Here is a 15,999-nt window from a genome sequence, read left to right on the forward strand (position 1 = left end):
ACTTGAAGTTACGAGCAGAGGTCAATCAACTAGCTCTCCGATAGCCGGTTCAGTCGATACAGCTTTTTGTGCAAGCATTTACAGTCCTTACGATACTATCGTGTGAACAGCCGCCTTTCGCAGAATCGCACGACTTTCTGCTTAGTTCTTTAAACGTAGTTATTGTGAGCAATTGCACTAATTTTTCACTTTTTGCTAGTAAAATACATAATATTGTGAATACTGGAGTATTTTCTACAATATAGTGAAATTAATTATATTTAAAAAATTATATATTTTTAATAAAGATTGTGTATTTTTTACAGACAATTTATAAATATATGTGATAAAGAATGGTGAAAATTTACGAAATTTTGTTTAAATTCCTATAATTTGATCCCTAAAATGGAAGGAGTTAGATGCAAAAATTGTTTAGAACTGTGAAATGATCCATTTATTGCTCATTCTCATATGGAACATACTTATGATGAAGTAAATAATTTGAAATTAGTTTACAAAACTTGATACCCATCCCGCATTTAGTGTCATGTCTATTGTCCATTGCCAAGGTGGAGTTTGTATCCCACACTTCATTAGTTAGGATAGTTTCACAAGCGGTCTTCGAATGTGACCGAGCTTCATTCTTGCACACACAAGGGCGTTCTAAAAGACGAGGAGAGAGAGGATAAGGAGGGAGAGACTTTGAAGGTCTTCGAGATCTTCGTGAAATGCTTTTTGATACTGGAAATCGGTCTGTCGCCGTTACGAAATCACGTAAAACCGGGCCTTTACGCCCACGCGAGTGCGACTGGCGTGTAGCTACAGTGAAAGAAAGTTTGACTTCTTTAACGAGTCTTGTGTTTATAATGCATCGAGCAGAAAGTAGGACTCAGTAATTAAAACGCTGTATGTATTTTATGTGATCAATTTTTATTTAATTTAATAATACTCGTTTCTGTTTCGATTCATAATCATGATTTATTATTTTTATTAGTAACTTTACTCTGTAATAGTTGATACGACAAACCTCTTGAGGTGTATTTCTTAATCCCGCCACTACTTAAGGTAGTCCCGTGTCCCTTGTCCAACTGTTCACCAGTGGACCAGAATAGTAGGGTTGACGGGGGGCGATGCCGACGAAGTTAGGCAGTCTGGAGTAACTTCGTAAAAACAGCAGGAGATCAAGTTCTTCACGCCTCTGATAATAAGTGTTTCGGTGGTAGGTCAAACGCCCAGGAAAGGTTTAGGAACGATGTAGCGCCTCCTCGAAATATATGAGGCGAGATCGTGTCGAGACTCATCCAAACAGGATGCTGTATGATACGATACCCTTGTGAGTACCCTCTAAATGTGTTCTCTGCTACTTGATTCAGGGCTATATCTTATTTGGCCACATTTATTTCTTTAGACCCTGCAGGACTCGCGAGGCTTCTCTTTGGACAGCGCTCTTCTAGTTCTTTAAGCTTCTTTAGTCCTAAGGTACAGATCTATCGGTACTAGGACACAGGGATAAATTGCTAGTTGACTAAAAGGCCTAGAGTTCCAAAAAGCTACCATCATTCTTGCCTTTAAAGCATTCATTGTCGAAGATGTGAAGAACTTGAACCCCCACTATTCTTACGAAGTCACTATATTTTGGGGACCCAGCCCATGGAAGCACACGACGTTTTAAGAACCTCCATTTTAGGTCTGAACATGTTATGGACGTAATTTGCAAGTCTTAAAGACGTTTCTGTGTTATCTGAGAGTATACTAATTCTTTGAAACTCTAAGTACTGTCCAAACGAGGGTTGGCGAGCCCTGTGGGGCTAAGATAGTAAATATGGATAAATGAGATACAGATACAGCCCTAAACCAAGTTCTCCACGCCTCGAGTAACGAGTATTGCGGTAGCAGATCAAACACTCAGGAACAGCTCAGGAACGGTACTTCTTCTTTAGAATCTTAGACCAGCGCTGTCCAAACGAAGACTTCCAAGCCCTGTACTTATTAAAAAAGTAAATATGACCAAATAAGATACATCCCCATAAAGCACAGAGACATTTCAAAAACATCCTCAGGACATCCAAGAAAGTCCCGAAAATGCGTAAAAAACGTCTTTGAAACGCCCGAAGTTACAAATCAGGATGTCCTAAAAAACATTCACAAGACGTCCACATTACGTCTATAAAACATTCAGACAAAAAATGGACATAGAAAGACGTCTCCAAGACATCGTGCGCTACCTGGATCCCCGAACCAAGTAGCAAAGGACACTCGGCGGGTGCCCACAAGGGTATCGCCCAACAGGCCACTCGTGGTCCCGCCTAAGTCCCTATATTTCGGGTAGGCACTATACCTGCCTAGGTAGGTACCTCGAACGAGGCGGCCAGCGGCGGGAGTAAGATCGACAGAGCGGTGCAAGTGGGCGTAAGGACCGGGAGAGAGAACGTCGTCCCGTGTTCCATACATGGCTATGCTATGTGGAAACCGAGAGACACAGAGAGACGGACGCGCACCGTGGCGGCGTCCCCACCGTGTGGACACAGCGGAGGCGACGTTTCCTCGGCAAGAGTGCCCACCGCGTGCCTGGTGCACAGTATCGGCCAGCACGACGTTCCCGTACGATCGTTCCCCGTTCAACGACGTACGTCGCCCTGGGATATCCAGCGCGAGGAGCCCCGACCCAAAGTGCGCGAGGCGCGTGGTAAACTCTCGGTCCGCGCGGAAAATGCGCCCGGCGAACGTGTCACTGGCGTGGGCGTTACGCCTCGTTGTCTCTCGACTGCTCTGAAGCGGAAGGCGCACAGGCGCGCGCCTAAAAGTCGCGGTTTCGTGCGTTCAAGCGTCCGCGCCTATGGCCGAGTGACGGTGATCCCGGTTCCGGCGAGCGTGCGCAATTCGCCCATTCGTGCTTCGCTCTTTCGGTGGTCGTGCGTTTGTTCGCGCGCGCGCGCGTTCGCTAGCGGGCAACGTGGGGTAGATGCGTGAGTGCTCGTGCCGCGCCTGCGTGAGTGCTACGACGGAACGGCCGCGTGTGCGTGGCCGTCGCGCGTGAAGAGGAACCGTAGGGGCCACGGGACACACTTGCTGTAGGTAGGTGTATGTATGTGCGTGGGACCATCGCCGTCTTTTGGACGTGAATCAGATCTGGTCTGTCCCTCGCTTTTAACTTTTAGCCCAGGTAGGGTCGCTCTGAGTTCGTATGTCGGTTTCCATGAATTCGAATTTGGAAAATTGAAACTGGTGTATGAGAAGACTGAGAGTTTATGAATTAAGAAGTTGAGTGTTGGAGGATTTGAAGAGTTGAGATTTGGGGATTAGGAAAATGGAATATTTGAATTGGACCATGCTAGCGAAATAGTAATGGACTTTAGTGGTGCTTGAGTGATCCCACTTTGGTAGGGGTTAAGGGGGGATTCCACCTTGTGAGTCTAGAAAAATAGGTAAACTTGAAACCTTTGTCCTGTGGTAATTATTAAGTATTAGGTACTAGTATTATCTAAGTGAATTTTGGGATTTTTTAACTATCATTTTCCTTTTTTTGCAACTTGTGTAATCTTTGGAATATGAAGTCAAAATGTTACTTAACGTAACTCCAAAAATCTCAGTATTTCACTCTACAATTACCACAAGATAAAAGTATTACATTTACTTATTTTTCGAGACTTTCAAGATACTGTACTTCCTTAAAGAAAGCCATTCAACTAAAAACTAAAAAATTTCTGAGCTAATCTTTTTATATATTTTCAATCGAATTACATTCATAATTTCTCTCTCTTAATAAAGATGCTTATATCCCAATTCATTGACAATTCTGAAACCTATAATGTCTTTATGCGTTCTTTTCATCATCTTCTTCTAAAAATGTATTTCTCTTGTCAATAGTAATTAGAATACATGTAAGGCCGTCACCGTTCTGATGATACGCCTCACCTCAATTCATGAGCACCCACAACTGTAGGCTCAGAAGAAATTTCTTCAATCTCGTTGTATTGAGGCGCGTGCGCGCGTGTTTATTAATGAACTCGCTAAAGCGTTAACCATTCATGGTTGGGCCTCGTTTCATTCATAACTTTACTTCAGAATGTATACTTTAACTGGTATACTACAAGCTTTTGTCACAGTTTACTTGCTTCCTATGAGTTGTTGGACTTCGAAGAATTAATAAAACTCGATCGTAAATAATATATCTAAGCCTACTGCTTTTTCACGATGACCATCGCTACGACTGTCCCTCATTTTTCGACGATCGTTTTTAGCGTCCTACGAAGACGAAAACCAGTTTCACGTCCGAACGTGGACGTTGGCGAATCATGATACGAAAGAAAGAAGAAATCGCTCAATCGAAGATCGTGCTTCCTCCGAAGACGTTCCTCTTGGAAAGGTCACTGTCTTTGAACGATAATATACGTATACACACCCATATAGTCGTTTCAATTTTCTTTTGAAAATCTCGACTTTTCTCGATTGCTCAACAGATGAAGAAATACGCAGAGGGAACGTATAATACATATTTTGATCGGAGAAAAAGTGACGTTAAAAGTGCTACAGCCTTGTCTCTTAATGCGCCTACGTCCCACGTTTTACCAAGCAAGTTTCTGTTTCCATTTCCATTCTCTTCATTCAGTGAAGGGTTCTGACGACATGGAAAATCTTTTCAGTAATTGTACGCTGAAAATCAGAAGGCATATCTCCATTATGTTATTATCCTCGAGTATTTACTTACTTACGTTTTCTTTTGGCTTTGTCTCATTGAGCTTGTTGCTCCATCTTTTCCAGTCGTTCACGTTCCTCTTTCTCGAAAGCTAGCAACCTTACCCTCCTCTTATTAAGTGGCATACGATTTTCAAATTTGACAAAATCATTTAACACCTTCGCTTTGGGTTCCTCGTATTTGAGCACCTCGTCCAGAACTTCTTTTGGATTCAGCGGGTTGAACTGCAGCTGAATTCTTCGTCGAAGATTCAGGACGTTTTCTATTGATTTCTTAATGAATTCCAGCGGAATGCCCACGGACATCTTGGCCATGCTCGAGATGTCGATATTGCGATCAACTCCGTGATACTTCATCAGCAGATCTTTGTAAAACATGTATAGCGTGTTGTAGTCCGTGAGAGGAATCATTATAAACTTGTCGTGGATCCTGATGAAGGGACTTGTTGCTTTATATGGCTCTGAGGAGGTCGTGAGAAATAGGATCTGAAAAGTATCGCGTTCCGATGGATCGAATGCTTTGCTGAAGAAGTCTTCTTTAGTCTTTAGAGATCGATTAAGAGGTTATTTTCATGTAAGTGTTGTAATTATAAAAAAAGTAACGATTGCATGCATATGAGTCTTAAAATATTGCGTATGGAACTTAAAAAAGGGTCTCCCTGAAGTGATGCTGACTTTTTCAATAGTCTGTGATAAAAAATCCTGGCACAGCTATAACTAAGGTAAAAATAAAAAAAATGATTAAAACACGAATATTCAAGAAAAAATTTTGGTTTTGATCTTGTTAAAACATAAGAATGAAACAAGATAAGAAAAATAATCTCAAGAAGTGAAGAAGATAACAAGAAGTGTAGAATAAAAAATACTGTTTTTCCCTTCTGGTTAATATTCATAGAACGCAATTACGAAACGGTTACGAACGAATAATATTCTCATCTGAATGAGATTTCTATGCCAATGGCTTACAGTGTCTGTTCCAAATCATCGACACTCTAAATCCTACGTTAAACTCGGTGCCACCTACGCATCGGTCGTTCGGTAGGAGGTGTTTCATTGATGGCCAGCCTCGAACGATCCAAAGGTTTGGGAAAGAGAAAGGGGAGGGGTGTGGGGGCCTGGACTGGCTTATTGAGGTGGTTCATTCATATATCGGAGAAAGAGTCCAGACGGGAATATCAAGAATTTCATAAAGTGGGCGCTACCAGATCACCAAGTTTAACATTCCTCGCCACTTTAGGAGAGGTACTGCAAGTCGCTTGCAACACGAAACACTTTCCTCTCGAACAACCAGCAACGAAATAAGCAGCAAGCATCAATCTGCCAGCAATTTCGTAGAAAACTATTACTTGATCGCCAGGCTTGATGCTTTTCACCAGCTTCGGATAGTGTTTCGCGAACCGTTTCGGTTGCAGATGTCTCTCTTCGACAGGGACCGTCTTCACCCAGGGCTTTTCACCGTTATCAATGAAGATCACAGAAGGAGCCAATTCTCGGGCCACTTTCGAGATCATGTTGATTAGCTTCTTCTCGTTTTTTCGACCAGTGTACTGGCCCGCGAGTATGGATGGCGTCATGTCGAACATCAGCGCTCCAACCTGTTTCGAATTTGATTAAGGAATTTTATGCGCGCTTTAATTGAATCGATGAGCTGGAGAAAAATACAAGTCCAGAATAAGTGTAGTATTTTGCATATCTGGACCCCACAGCCACTTTTTTCCACGTGACTTAATACACTTTAGCTCTGGGATCCATATATATATTCGTAGTTCTGAGACTATTAAAAAATGGCTAACTTTGAACTTGTATTGTTCTTGAAAAAATCCATTCAATTAATTTTAGGGGCTGTGACGAAGATAGTAACCTCTGAGCAGATTGCGTTTACTAAGAAGCTTTTTCCACATCGCGCGAGACCACAGATGCAAACCGATCGTATCAAAGGTGCGATCTTGTGAATCTCCTTCGAACTGAGAGGCAGCACACAGTACTCCATGATCACTTGTTTAATTTCACCGAGACGGTGACTAAACTCACGAAGTTCAAATTCTGCTTCGTAATTTTGATAAGATAGATCTCCTATCCAGTCTTTTATGGATGTCAGTGGGTAGTTCCTGATAATATTAGCATCTACTAATTCTTTGAATAATTTTTCCAAAGAGATCTTGCCTAGCGGATCTTTCTTCTTCTTCTTTTTTCCTTTCTTCTTTTTACCACCTGTTGTGGTTTCAGTGTTGATTAGAAAAATTCGCAACTAATACATAGGCTTCGTGAAACATTTTATATTTTTGAAGAAAAAACCAACCTTTCTGTTTAGGTATATCTAACTCCTGATTATCAGCCGCGTAGTCCTTCTTCAGCGCAGCGTTTAGTTGCTTCAGCTCAAGTCTCATCAATTCGTCCACCACCTCTCTCATCTCCAGCTGAAGTTCGTAACAAAGCTTGTCCTTAATTATGTGTCTGTATATTTTATGTGGTGGATCGTTCCTGTCATCGTAAAAGCTCCAGTCGGTAATGAAATTCTGATTACCCTCCTCAAGACAGGTGAACGCCTTTGTCTCAGGCATCAAAGGGGGTCTCCCCTTTTTCTTTTTACGATCTTTTTTTCCTTTTTTCCGTTTATCTCCTTCCTTGTCCGCATCTTTCGTCATTTTCTGAATCAGATATTCCTGAGGGGTTAAAGTTTGATCAGTAACTATCAGAACGCTGCCACCCACACTCGCGGCTGGGTAGGCGTCAAAGTGTCCTGCTTCGTTGTACCAGAGGATGAACCATTCGCGAATTTCATCTGTGATGTCTTCCATCAGGCCAGGTCCTCTGATTTTCCACAACTTGTCGGGAAAAACATTTTTTCTGTTTTTAAAACTAGAAGGGTGGTATGTAGGAATTTTATCAGAATATTTGGCAAGTGGTTTTTATTCTGATAAAATTTCTACAGAAGTCGACACACTTAAGTTTAAAAGGAAGATTACTCTTGCTCGTTCCTCTTCAGCCGCTTTTACAGTTTGAGCAGCAAATGTTGGGATCATTTCCAGCCTCTTCTGGAAGTTCTCTTTGTCTTTCAAGAACACTCCTTCATCCTTCCAGCTGGGTATCGTCATGCCTAATAGTTCCTCCACGCGATTGATTCTCTTCTTCATTCTTTTCCTCGCAGCATATCTCCTCCAGGCTCGTTGTATTACCTTAGCTGCCTTTTCGTACGTGCTTCTGGTTGTCTTCTTTGGTACAATCATTCCAGCTTGGACTCTCATACTGAATTTGTATATCCTTTCCACTGTACAGTTCAAGATATGAAAAACTTTTTCTTGTTTGAGACATACCTTTTAATTAAATACTTTTACTCTTTCGAAACTTCTCATATTGATATTATCGATCCATATATTAAGCTACCGTAGACAATATCTGAATCTTTGACTCATAGCGAGTGTTTCTTAAGTCTACCTCATAAGTACGAGAGACTAATTGGGGTTCACCTTCAGTACCAACACAACGTCCCATTCTCGCTCTTTCGTGAGATTGTATGAGCAGCACGGCGTTCCTTAATCTTTCTTCAGCAGCGAGTCGAGCTTCTCGGGCTGCTACCACTTCTGGCGGTTCATAAAGTATCGCTGGCACTGAAGGTTCCTCCGAAACTTCTTTTACTCTTCGCTTTCTCATTCTTGGTGAGGCCTCTTGAGTTTCGCTGGCATCTTCACTTTCATCTATAGTAGACTGCTCTTCAGGCACAGGTTCTTCAGCTATATTTATGTGGAGGGTAGCTGGGTTACTTTAATCAGTCATATTATCTAGATTAAATTGAAAATCACGGAAAACTAAGTAGCTCCATGATTCGACCACTTGCGTTTCTGAGCCTTTTCTATCATTTCTTCAATTTGTTTCCTGCGTTGTTGAACAACGTCTTTGCCAGTTGCAGATACAAAAATATCCACATCATCGGGCGTGAATTTCAACTGATTCATGAAGTCATCAGGCCATCTAAATAATTCAGTGTAAATGTTCTACGATATATTATTGAGAAAGTGATCGATCCAGATTAGCTACCGCCTACTAAAACAGAGCAGCACTTGAAAATGTAAAAATTAATTGCGTTTGTCGAAATGCTACATGTTATAGTTAAAAAAGAGTTCTAAATGAAAAAGCTTCTGATATCTTTTTGAAAAATACACACAATAAAAAAATAGAATTTGATAAAGTACGCATAATCCGAGCAGTTCCAATTAACGATCTCGCGTTTATATTCGAGCATTCGACCAACAGCACAGTCCAGTACGCGCTTGATCAAGTCCCGTTTCTGCGATTGCACCATTTGATCGTGGCAAACTATCAGTCTCTTCACTAGATCACGATACCTAGAACGTTCATCAATTTTCACAGCTGGCTAGTCTCAAATTGTTACGACTTAAAACCTGTTGCAGTAGTAATTGGTACTTGAGGTATGTTGGGAGAATCAGACTTAAACCTATATCTCTAGTCGGTGGACGCGCTTCATTTTGCAGACTTCGATCAAGTTTCAACAGCTTTTCTAAATCGTTCCTTGCGATTAGCCATAGCTCATTGAAGTATGTATGCGACATTGATTTTAGGCGATTTTTTCAATGGTTTCGGTATCGAATTGGATCATTAGTTCTTCATGACGGTAAATTAACTTGTAAATTTTAGTTATGTTGAAGAGTGAAAGGTGGAAGTTGGGTTATTCGGAGTTGATGATGGTACTGAAGTAACGAGAGGAACTGTTGTGAAACCGAGACAAAGTTCACTCGATACTTGTTGCTTTTTACTTTTACTCATTTTCTAGTAAATATTACTCTGCTAATCTTCGTAATATTAATACCCACAACACTCAATATGACACTCTTTTAGATATTTAGATCATCTCACTACTAAATTCTATAGGTCATTCTTATATATATCAATTTTGAGAGAACATCCTTAGCTATATACCTAATAGTTAAAGGGTCCATAAATCTATAGGCTTTTTTTCCAGAAACCTCCTCAATCGTCCCTAGAAAAATATGTTTTATTGTGTATAAGCTTCTGGCTTGTATATGAAATCCCCATAAAGCCACCAGCCTATAACGAATTATCCCCACATCGTGCTGATATCTCATAAATTCAATTTCTCTTTCCATTTCAGGATGCTGTGGAAGTGTCAATGTTGGCTGATCCTGTTGTTAACGCTTGCGTCGTGCATGGACGCAACGAAGGACGATGTTGCAAGGGACGAAGATGAAGCGACGTCGAACGCTACTTCCACGACGTCGAACGCGACCTACACGACGTCGTTCACGACGGTGCCGAGCGTGAGCAAAGCTGAGGAGTTGCCAGTGAATTCGTCAAACGTTGTAAAAAGTCCAGGCGAAGGGAATGTTAAAGAGTCATCCCACGCGTCCTCGCCTTCGTCTGACACCGTTTGGGAGTGTCCAAATATTACAAAAGCAGGCGTCGAGTGTTCCTGTGACTTTCCACACACGTTGAGATGCACCGGTGATAGAACAGCGTTGCAGGTAATTTTCACCCATCGAATTACATGCCCCATTTTGAATAAATATACATACGATTTGCTCTCGAATAAAATTAACGTGTACCCGTGGCTTAGACTGGATAGGGTGCGCCGTGGGTTCTGCTTGTAACTGTGTGAAAGAAAGTTTAGATCCAGTCAAATACATGGAATTCTTGGCTTGATAGCCGTGATCAGGTTGGAGGTAAACAGAGCAGGATGAGTTTTTAAAAACATGGGCGAACACTCGTGACTGTCGTGACTCACTGTGCTGTTTGTCGAACCAATACTGATCCAACAGTGATTAGGTCATTCCTTGAATACTGTTGTGTCTGAAGGTTGTTTTATACGTAATAATATATACGTATATATAAAATACTTTCCCATCATAAATTGATCATTAAACACACTGGTTTTTGAATAAAAATAAATCGTCGATGCATAAGTTAATCTCAGAAAGCTTTTATGTTCCTCGTAAACTCGTCGCTTGCTTCCACTTGTGTACTCATAACGAGCACCTGTATTTAATTACTAAGGTGGTGACTACGACTTTCTACAATCGTATTTCCTGTACCAAATGATTTTTCAACCTCTTCTTTAAAAACTTCTGCTTCTTTTAAGCAAGAGTTAAGAGAAACTGATATCTTCGTAAAATGTTTTATGTATAATAAGACTAAGAAACGCATTTTTTGTTATTCGATGCAGTCAACAATATCGTATAATTTTGAAGTATATTGTAGAGAATATCCACAGGATGTCAAAAATATTTTTTCCAGAGGGTCGTTCGTGTTTCCTTTATAGGCTCTCATTATTTTGCTATACTATCGAGGCCAATGATTTTTTAACCATCCACCAGATAGGCGTGGGTGTATAGACCGCCAATGAAATACAAGTCGTACGTATTATCCAAGAGACCATTGTGTGGGGCACCTCTCTTTCTCCTGTCTCATACATGCTCGCTGCCTCGCATCGAATGTCCCGTTACCAATTCAACGAATATCCTGCTTTACGATACCTTCGCGGATCAAACAATTTCCCTTGCTTCGATTCAAAGGCACTGACTGTACAACCTTACAAGCGAGATTGTGATTAACTGGACCAGTAAGTGACCTGTTGACTTTGCAAGCAATGGGTAAAGTTGTATCGTAATTTTAATACACGTGTCGACCTTTCATTGCATCAATGAAAAGATTTTATACTCTCTGTTGTAGTAAGAAAGTACTATACCTTTGATATGGGAAGTCACTAATTCTTCAGATCTTGACATCCTTTTGCAGTACTTATTAAAAGTGTAATAATATGCTATATTTTTGTGGTAAAAGTGCAAATGTGGATATCTTCAATTAGTTCTATTTGTGATAATACTAATCGAAAAGATATGTTACGTGAATTATAAGATCTCATTTATTGCTGATTGGTCTCTTGCAGCTGCAGTCATTTAAAATGCAATTTTTCAAATTTTTTAAATGTTTGAACTTTCTTTTATATAGACTATTAGCAGACATCTGAGGTTTAGTCGTCCAGGAACGATTTCCCTCCTCGATGTAACCGTGACGGGTATCTCTTTACTGCCATCACGCTTCCTCGAAGATGTTGCTCTACATGGATTAGTCATCTCTACGGGAGAACTAAGACGCGTTCATGAAAATGCATTCACTGCCCTTACGAGACCTCTTCAAGCCCTTGGACTTCCGAATAATCTCCTGGACGCTGTCCCCACAATTGCTCTGTCACATCTTGTCGGTCTGGAGCGACTGGACTTATCCCAGAATAAGCTGAAGACTTTAGAAGCTGACTCGTTCAAGGTAAAGCTTTAAAAATATATATTTTCAAACTTCTCTCGACTTTGATCATAATAATTTATTTCCCACATTTCAGGGCTTGTCAAACTTAACATATTTGGACTTGTGTGACAATTTATTGTCACAATTATCGCCACAAGCTTTTGCTTCGTTACCCACGTTGCGTTCGCTGAGGATGCGCGGAAATCGCTTGAGTGTCTCTGCATTGTCAGCTTTGAGAGGCCTAAAAATCTTGGAGGAACTCGATCTTTCCAATAATCTGTTGTTGGGTCCGATGGGACCAAATCTTCTTCCCCAAATGCCAAGATTACGTTTCCTCACCGTGTCTGAAAATGAGCTGGTGAACGTGCAGCAAGGAGCACTTGTTGGCGTAAGGAACTTGACTTATCTCAGCTTGAGTCACAATCAGGTACCACTTTCACATCTGTTAAAGTAAATTTTACACACGCAAACATATATGTAAGGAATTGCTTTCTTTGTAGATCGACGTGCTGGAGGATCATTCTTTCAAGTACTTGTCGACCCTCACTCGGCTCGATCTAGCAAACAATCGCATCGTCGCAGTATCGAGTGCGTCTTTGGCACACTTGGAGAAGTTAACAACGTTGGATTTAACGCACAACTTCCTACGTTCTCTAACAGCTGACTTAGTAGTCCCCTTAAAGAGTCTTCAAGATCTTCGGCTGGATGACAACGACATCACGATGGTAGCCAGCGATGTGCCCACATCAAAGCTGCACCTCAAGAGGCTCTCCCTGGCAGACAATCCACTAAACTGCGATTGCACTCTTCTAGAATTCGCCAATTGGCTAAGTAACTCCAGTTTGAACGAGGAAGACAAGTCATCGGCTGTCTGCGCAACACCACCTGCCCTGGAGAATGGCATACTAACGCAGGTCTCTCCTGGCAGTCTCCTCTGCGGCGAACCAACACCGCCAATCATGACCAGAGTGCCTCTAGCTGGTGCGCAACTGTCATTGAAAGAGTTCCATTACGACAAATCGACTGGCGTTAACCTCTTGTGGCACGTGGAGCCGTGCACAGAGCGATACACCTGCGACACTTTGATAGTCTACGAAACAGTAGGTGACACTGAGGTAGAGACAGACTCCAGCTCTCTTCACTGCGACTCGCGCATGATGAGAGACCCCTGCTCGCTACCTGTAGCTATACCTGCCTCGCTGCAGTTGCAGCCTGGCCATAAATATCGTTACTGCGTGGTGCTGTTAGTGTCAACCAGTTACGACGATGTCTCATTGGGTCTGGGCTGCAGCGATGTGATCACCCTCGAGGAGACCAAACGAGAGTTGCCACAGGATGACCTGGAAGCAACGTTGGCGGGATCTTCTTCTTCAGATACTAGAATAACTGGAGTACACGTTAACATGTCCGATCAGGGTTTCCTCCACGTCGATGTCAGCTTGTCGACCTCGAAGAAGTCGGACCTACCCGAGTGCGAGCTATCAGTCGTAGTGTTTGACGCCGAGTCCGCGGTGCACAAACAGAAACTGAACTGCAGTTTAACGTTCATGACGTTAGAGATACTCTTGCCAGGGCGTTACAAGGTCTGTGCAAGCCTTGACGAAGTCAAGGAGGAAGATGTCATCGCGAATTTTGTAGATGACAGGGGTAGACTACAGTGTGTTGAGGTTCAAAGGTTCAAACAAAATACTGAGATCATTGTTTTAGCGATAATAGGAGCCAGTTGCGCGCTTTTAATCGCTCTGGTGGTACTTGGTCGGAGCATTGTGAAGAGGACTAGGCACCCTAGGATACAGACACAGTGCTTTTTGCCTGCGCAGGAGTTTGAGATAACTCACAAAGCGCATTATATCAAGTTACTAGCCACAACGAAGGTTTAAGTCGTCGTCGTCATTGAATGTTGCTTTGGCCTGGAAGCCTTAAGGACATATTGGTGTATCGCCATATTACTCCACTGATAACCCATGGTTATCTATTTCCAAGCAACTAGGTACGATTAATGAAGAACGAACGAGAATCTTTTAGTCCCTCGTTCCAATAGAAACTATTGGAGAGGATCTAGACTTAGTTCTAGAGTTATTTAAGTTAAGTAAAGTTAAGATCTAGAATTAGTTGCAAGGAAGTTTATTCTAGGCGGAATTTTAAAGGACCTAAGGGAGTTTTGAGCGGACCATATGCAACTACACTTCAGAACTCCGCTCAAGTCATCACCACAAGACGAATTACGATATTCATTTTGTCCGATAGACTGTATAAATATCTTAACATGTTTGCTGCCAGGTTTAAGAAGCAGGTCACTCGCCGTGTGCCTCAACCACTGATGCTTTCAAATAATGTAGTGGGACCATTTAGTGCTGATCTCGAACCCCCGATGTTGGGTGTTAGGCAGCGAACGTATTAATAAATGACAATCTTTTTATGAATGAAAGTCATTCGCTTCTTATGATTGAAAGATTCTAATGTGCTACGGCAGCTTTGTAAATATTACAGCACAGTTTTGTTGATTATTTAAAGTTTCTGAAATTGAATATTTTTTAATAGAACAGGAGAGTGTCGTATCTAATTTCGTTTATAAGATCGTTCCCATGAGCTACTAGTCACGAAGTCGATAATTTCATATTAGGATGATAAATATCAGTAAAAGATAAGAGTATATAGAAAAATATGTTTTGTATGGAATTGTTTTGAAGATGCTAAAAGAACTGGTTATCATAGATTCCTATAATGATTTCTTGATATCTAAAGTACTCATAGTTTTCACACTGCCGTCGTAATTGTTTTAAAACAATAATATACAGTAACAACAAAGTACTAATACTTTACGGGTACGTGTTAATAACATTTATGTCACAACGATGAATGTAGAAAATTTATACGTCTAATATAAAATATCACGCGAATTATTGTCTACACCTTTGAGTTATAATACTATGCAATTTATATGCATGTGCATTGTTTTGTTTTGTTCGTATTTAATATCATTAAAATGTTGTATTTATATAATATTTGTTTAAATATTAATTGTTGTATAATGTTAAGTTATACTTCATGTAAAAAAGTATAATACTAACAATTTTCACCTTTTCTCATGAGATCTTGTATCTAGATTTATTATGTTATGTACGTATGTAAAGTATTAATTTGATACTTGCATGCATAATGTTGTAAATGATCATTTTGAGGAACAGGGTTTTTTACTGTAACTTTTTTATTATGATCATTTCAATACTTTTCTTTATTGTAATATATTATTAATTTTAGTATACTAAATTATGTAAATAGTCTTTTACAATTACTTCCGAATTAACGTTCCGTTTCACTGTAAAATATTATACAGCGATAATTATTAAAAGTTTAATTGCATACCTAGTAAATTTTATTTTATACAAATTCCTGATAGCAGAAGAACAGAAATTATTTTTATTTTAATGAGTTTCTAATTGGGAGAGCAAAATAAATTGCGAAATATAACCTGTTATAATTAATAATTTTTTATTTCATTGCATTTTGTACAGAATGCAAAGTAGTGATTAATATGATAATAATTTTAAAAAATAAAACTTTGAACAAGATTTTTGTATTTAATTTTCCTAAAATGTACACCACTCGAAAAAATTACAATTTAAATTTGTATTACTTGTTATCTAAAATTAGAAGAAGGTTATTATCAAAAATATGAAATAATTTGTTAAAAATGGTACTATGTATTCGACAGTAGTTTGTTTTGAAAGCAGATGAGAATATAATTTATTAAAATATATGTAATAGTTATACTAATTAATATTTTATTACATTATCATCTGTCCTCATTGTAATGAAAGTAAAAACATATAAATGACTACAAACAAAAATTGAATTTTGTAAGATATTAAAACACACCATATTACATGGATTTTTTGTGAATCAAACGTGCGTAATGAACTTATCACTAAATTTGTAATACAGATTTATACACATATGTTTAAGATAAATTGATAAAATTATTTTATGACAAATGCGTTTACATTTTATATTCTAAACTAAAATAATATCAATACTTACTTCCTAAAA

General features: G+C 39.9%; 2 protein-coding genes across 2 annotated transcripts; one reads left to right on the forward strand and one right to left on the reverse strand.

The window, feature by feature from the left end:
- The first annotated feature begins 3,042 nt into the window (after positions 1-3,042).
- Positions 3,043-13,829, forward strand: Lrt (Leucine-rich tendon-specific protein). Its single transcript, XM_076378377.1, has 5 exons — positions 3,043-3,054; positions 9,803-10,172; positions 11,656-11,970; positions 12,044-12,376; positions 12,450-13,829. Exons 2-5 carry the CDS (start codon positions 9,804-9,806, stop codon positions 13,827-13,829), a joined length of 2,397 nt encoding a protein of 798 aa, XP_076234492.1. The 5' UTR covers positions 3,043-3,054; position 9,803.
- On the reverse strand, positions 4,711-9,242 carry LOC143179642 (IQ and AAA domain-containing protein 1-like). Its single transcript, XM_076378956.1, has 9 exons — positions 9,097-9,242; positions 8,865-9,017; positions 8,510-8,643; positions 8,142-8,399; positions 7,641-7,942; positions 6,974-7,499; positions 6,536-6,885; positions 6,021-6,269; positions 4,711-5,160 (listed from the first exon to the last, which is right to left on the reverse strand). The coding sequence occupies exons 1-9, from the start codon at positions 9,240-9,242 to the stop codon at positions 4,711-4,713; spliced, it is 2,568 nt and encodes an 855-aa protein (XP_076235071.1).
- Positions 13,830-15,999: the final 2,170 nt, after the last annotated feature.

The sequence above is a fragment of the Calliopsis andreniformis genome, chromosome 5 (assembly GCF_051401765.1).
Source record: "Calliopsis andreniformis isolate RMS-2024a chromosome 5, iyCalAndr_principal, whole genome shotgun sequence".
NCBI classification, from domain to species: domain Eukaryota; kingdom Metazoa; phylum Arthropoda; class Insecta; order Hymenoptera; family Andrenidae; genus Calliopsis; species Calliopsis andreniformis.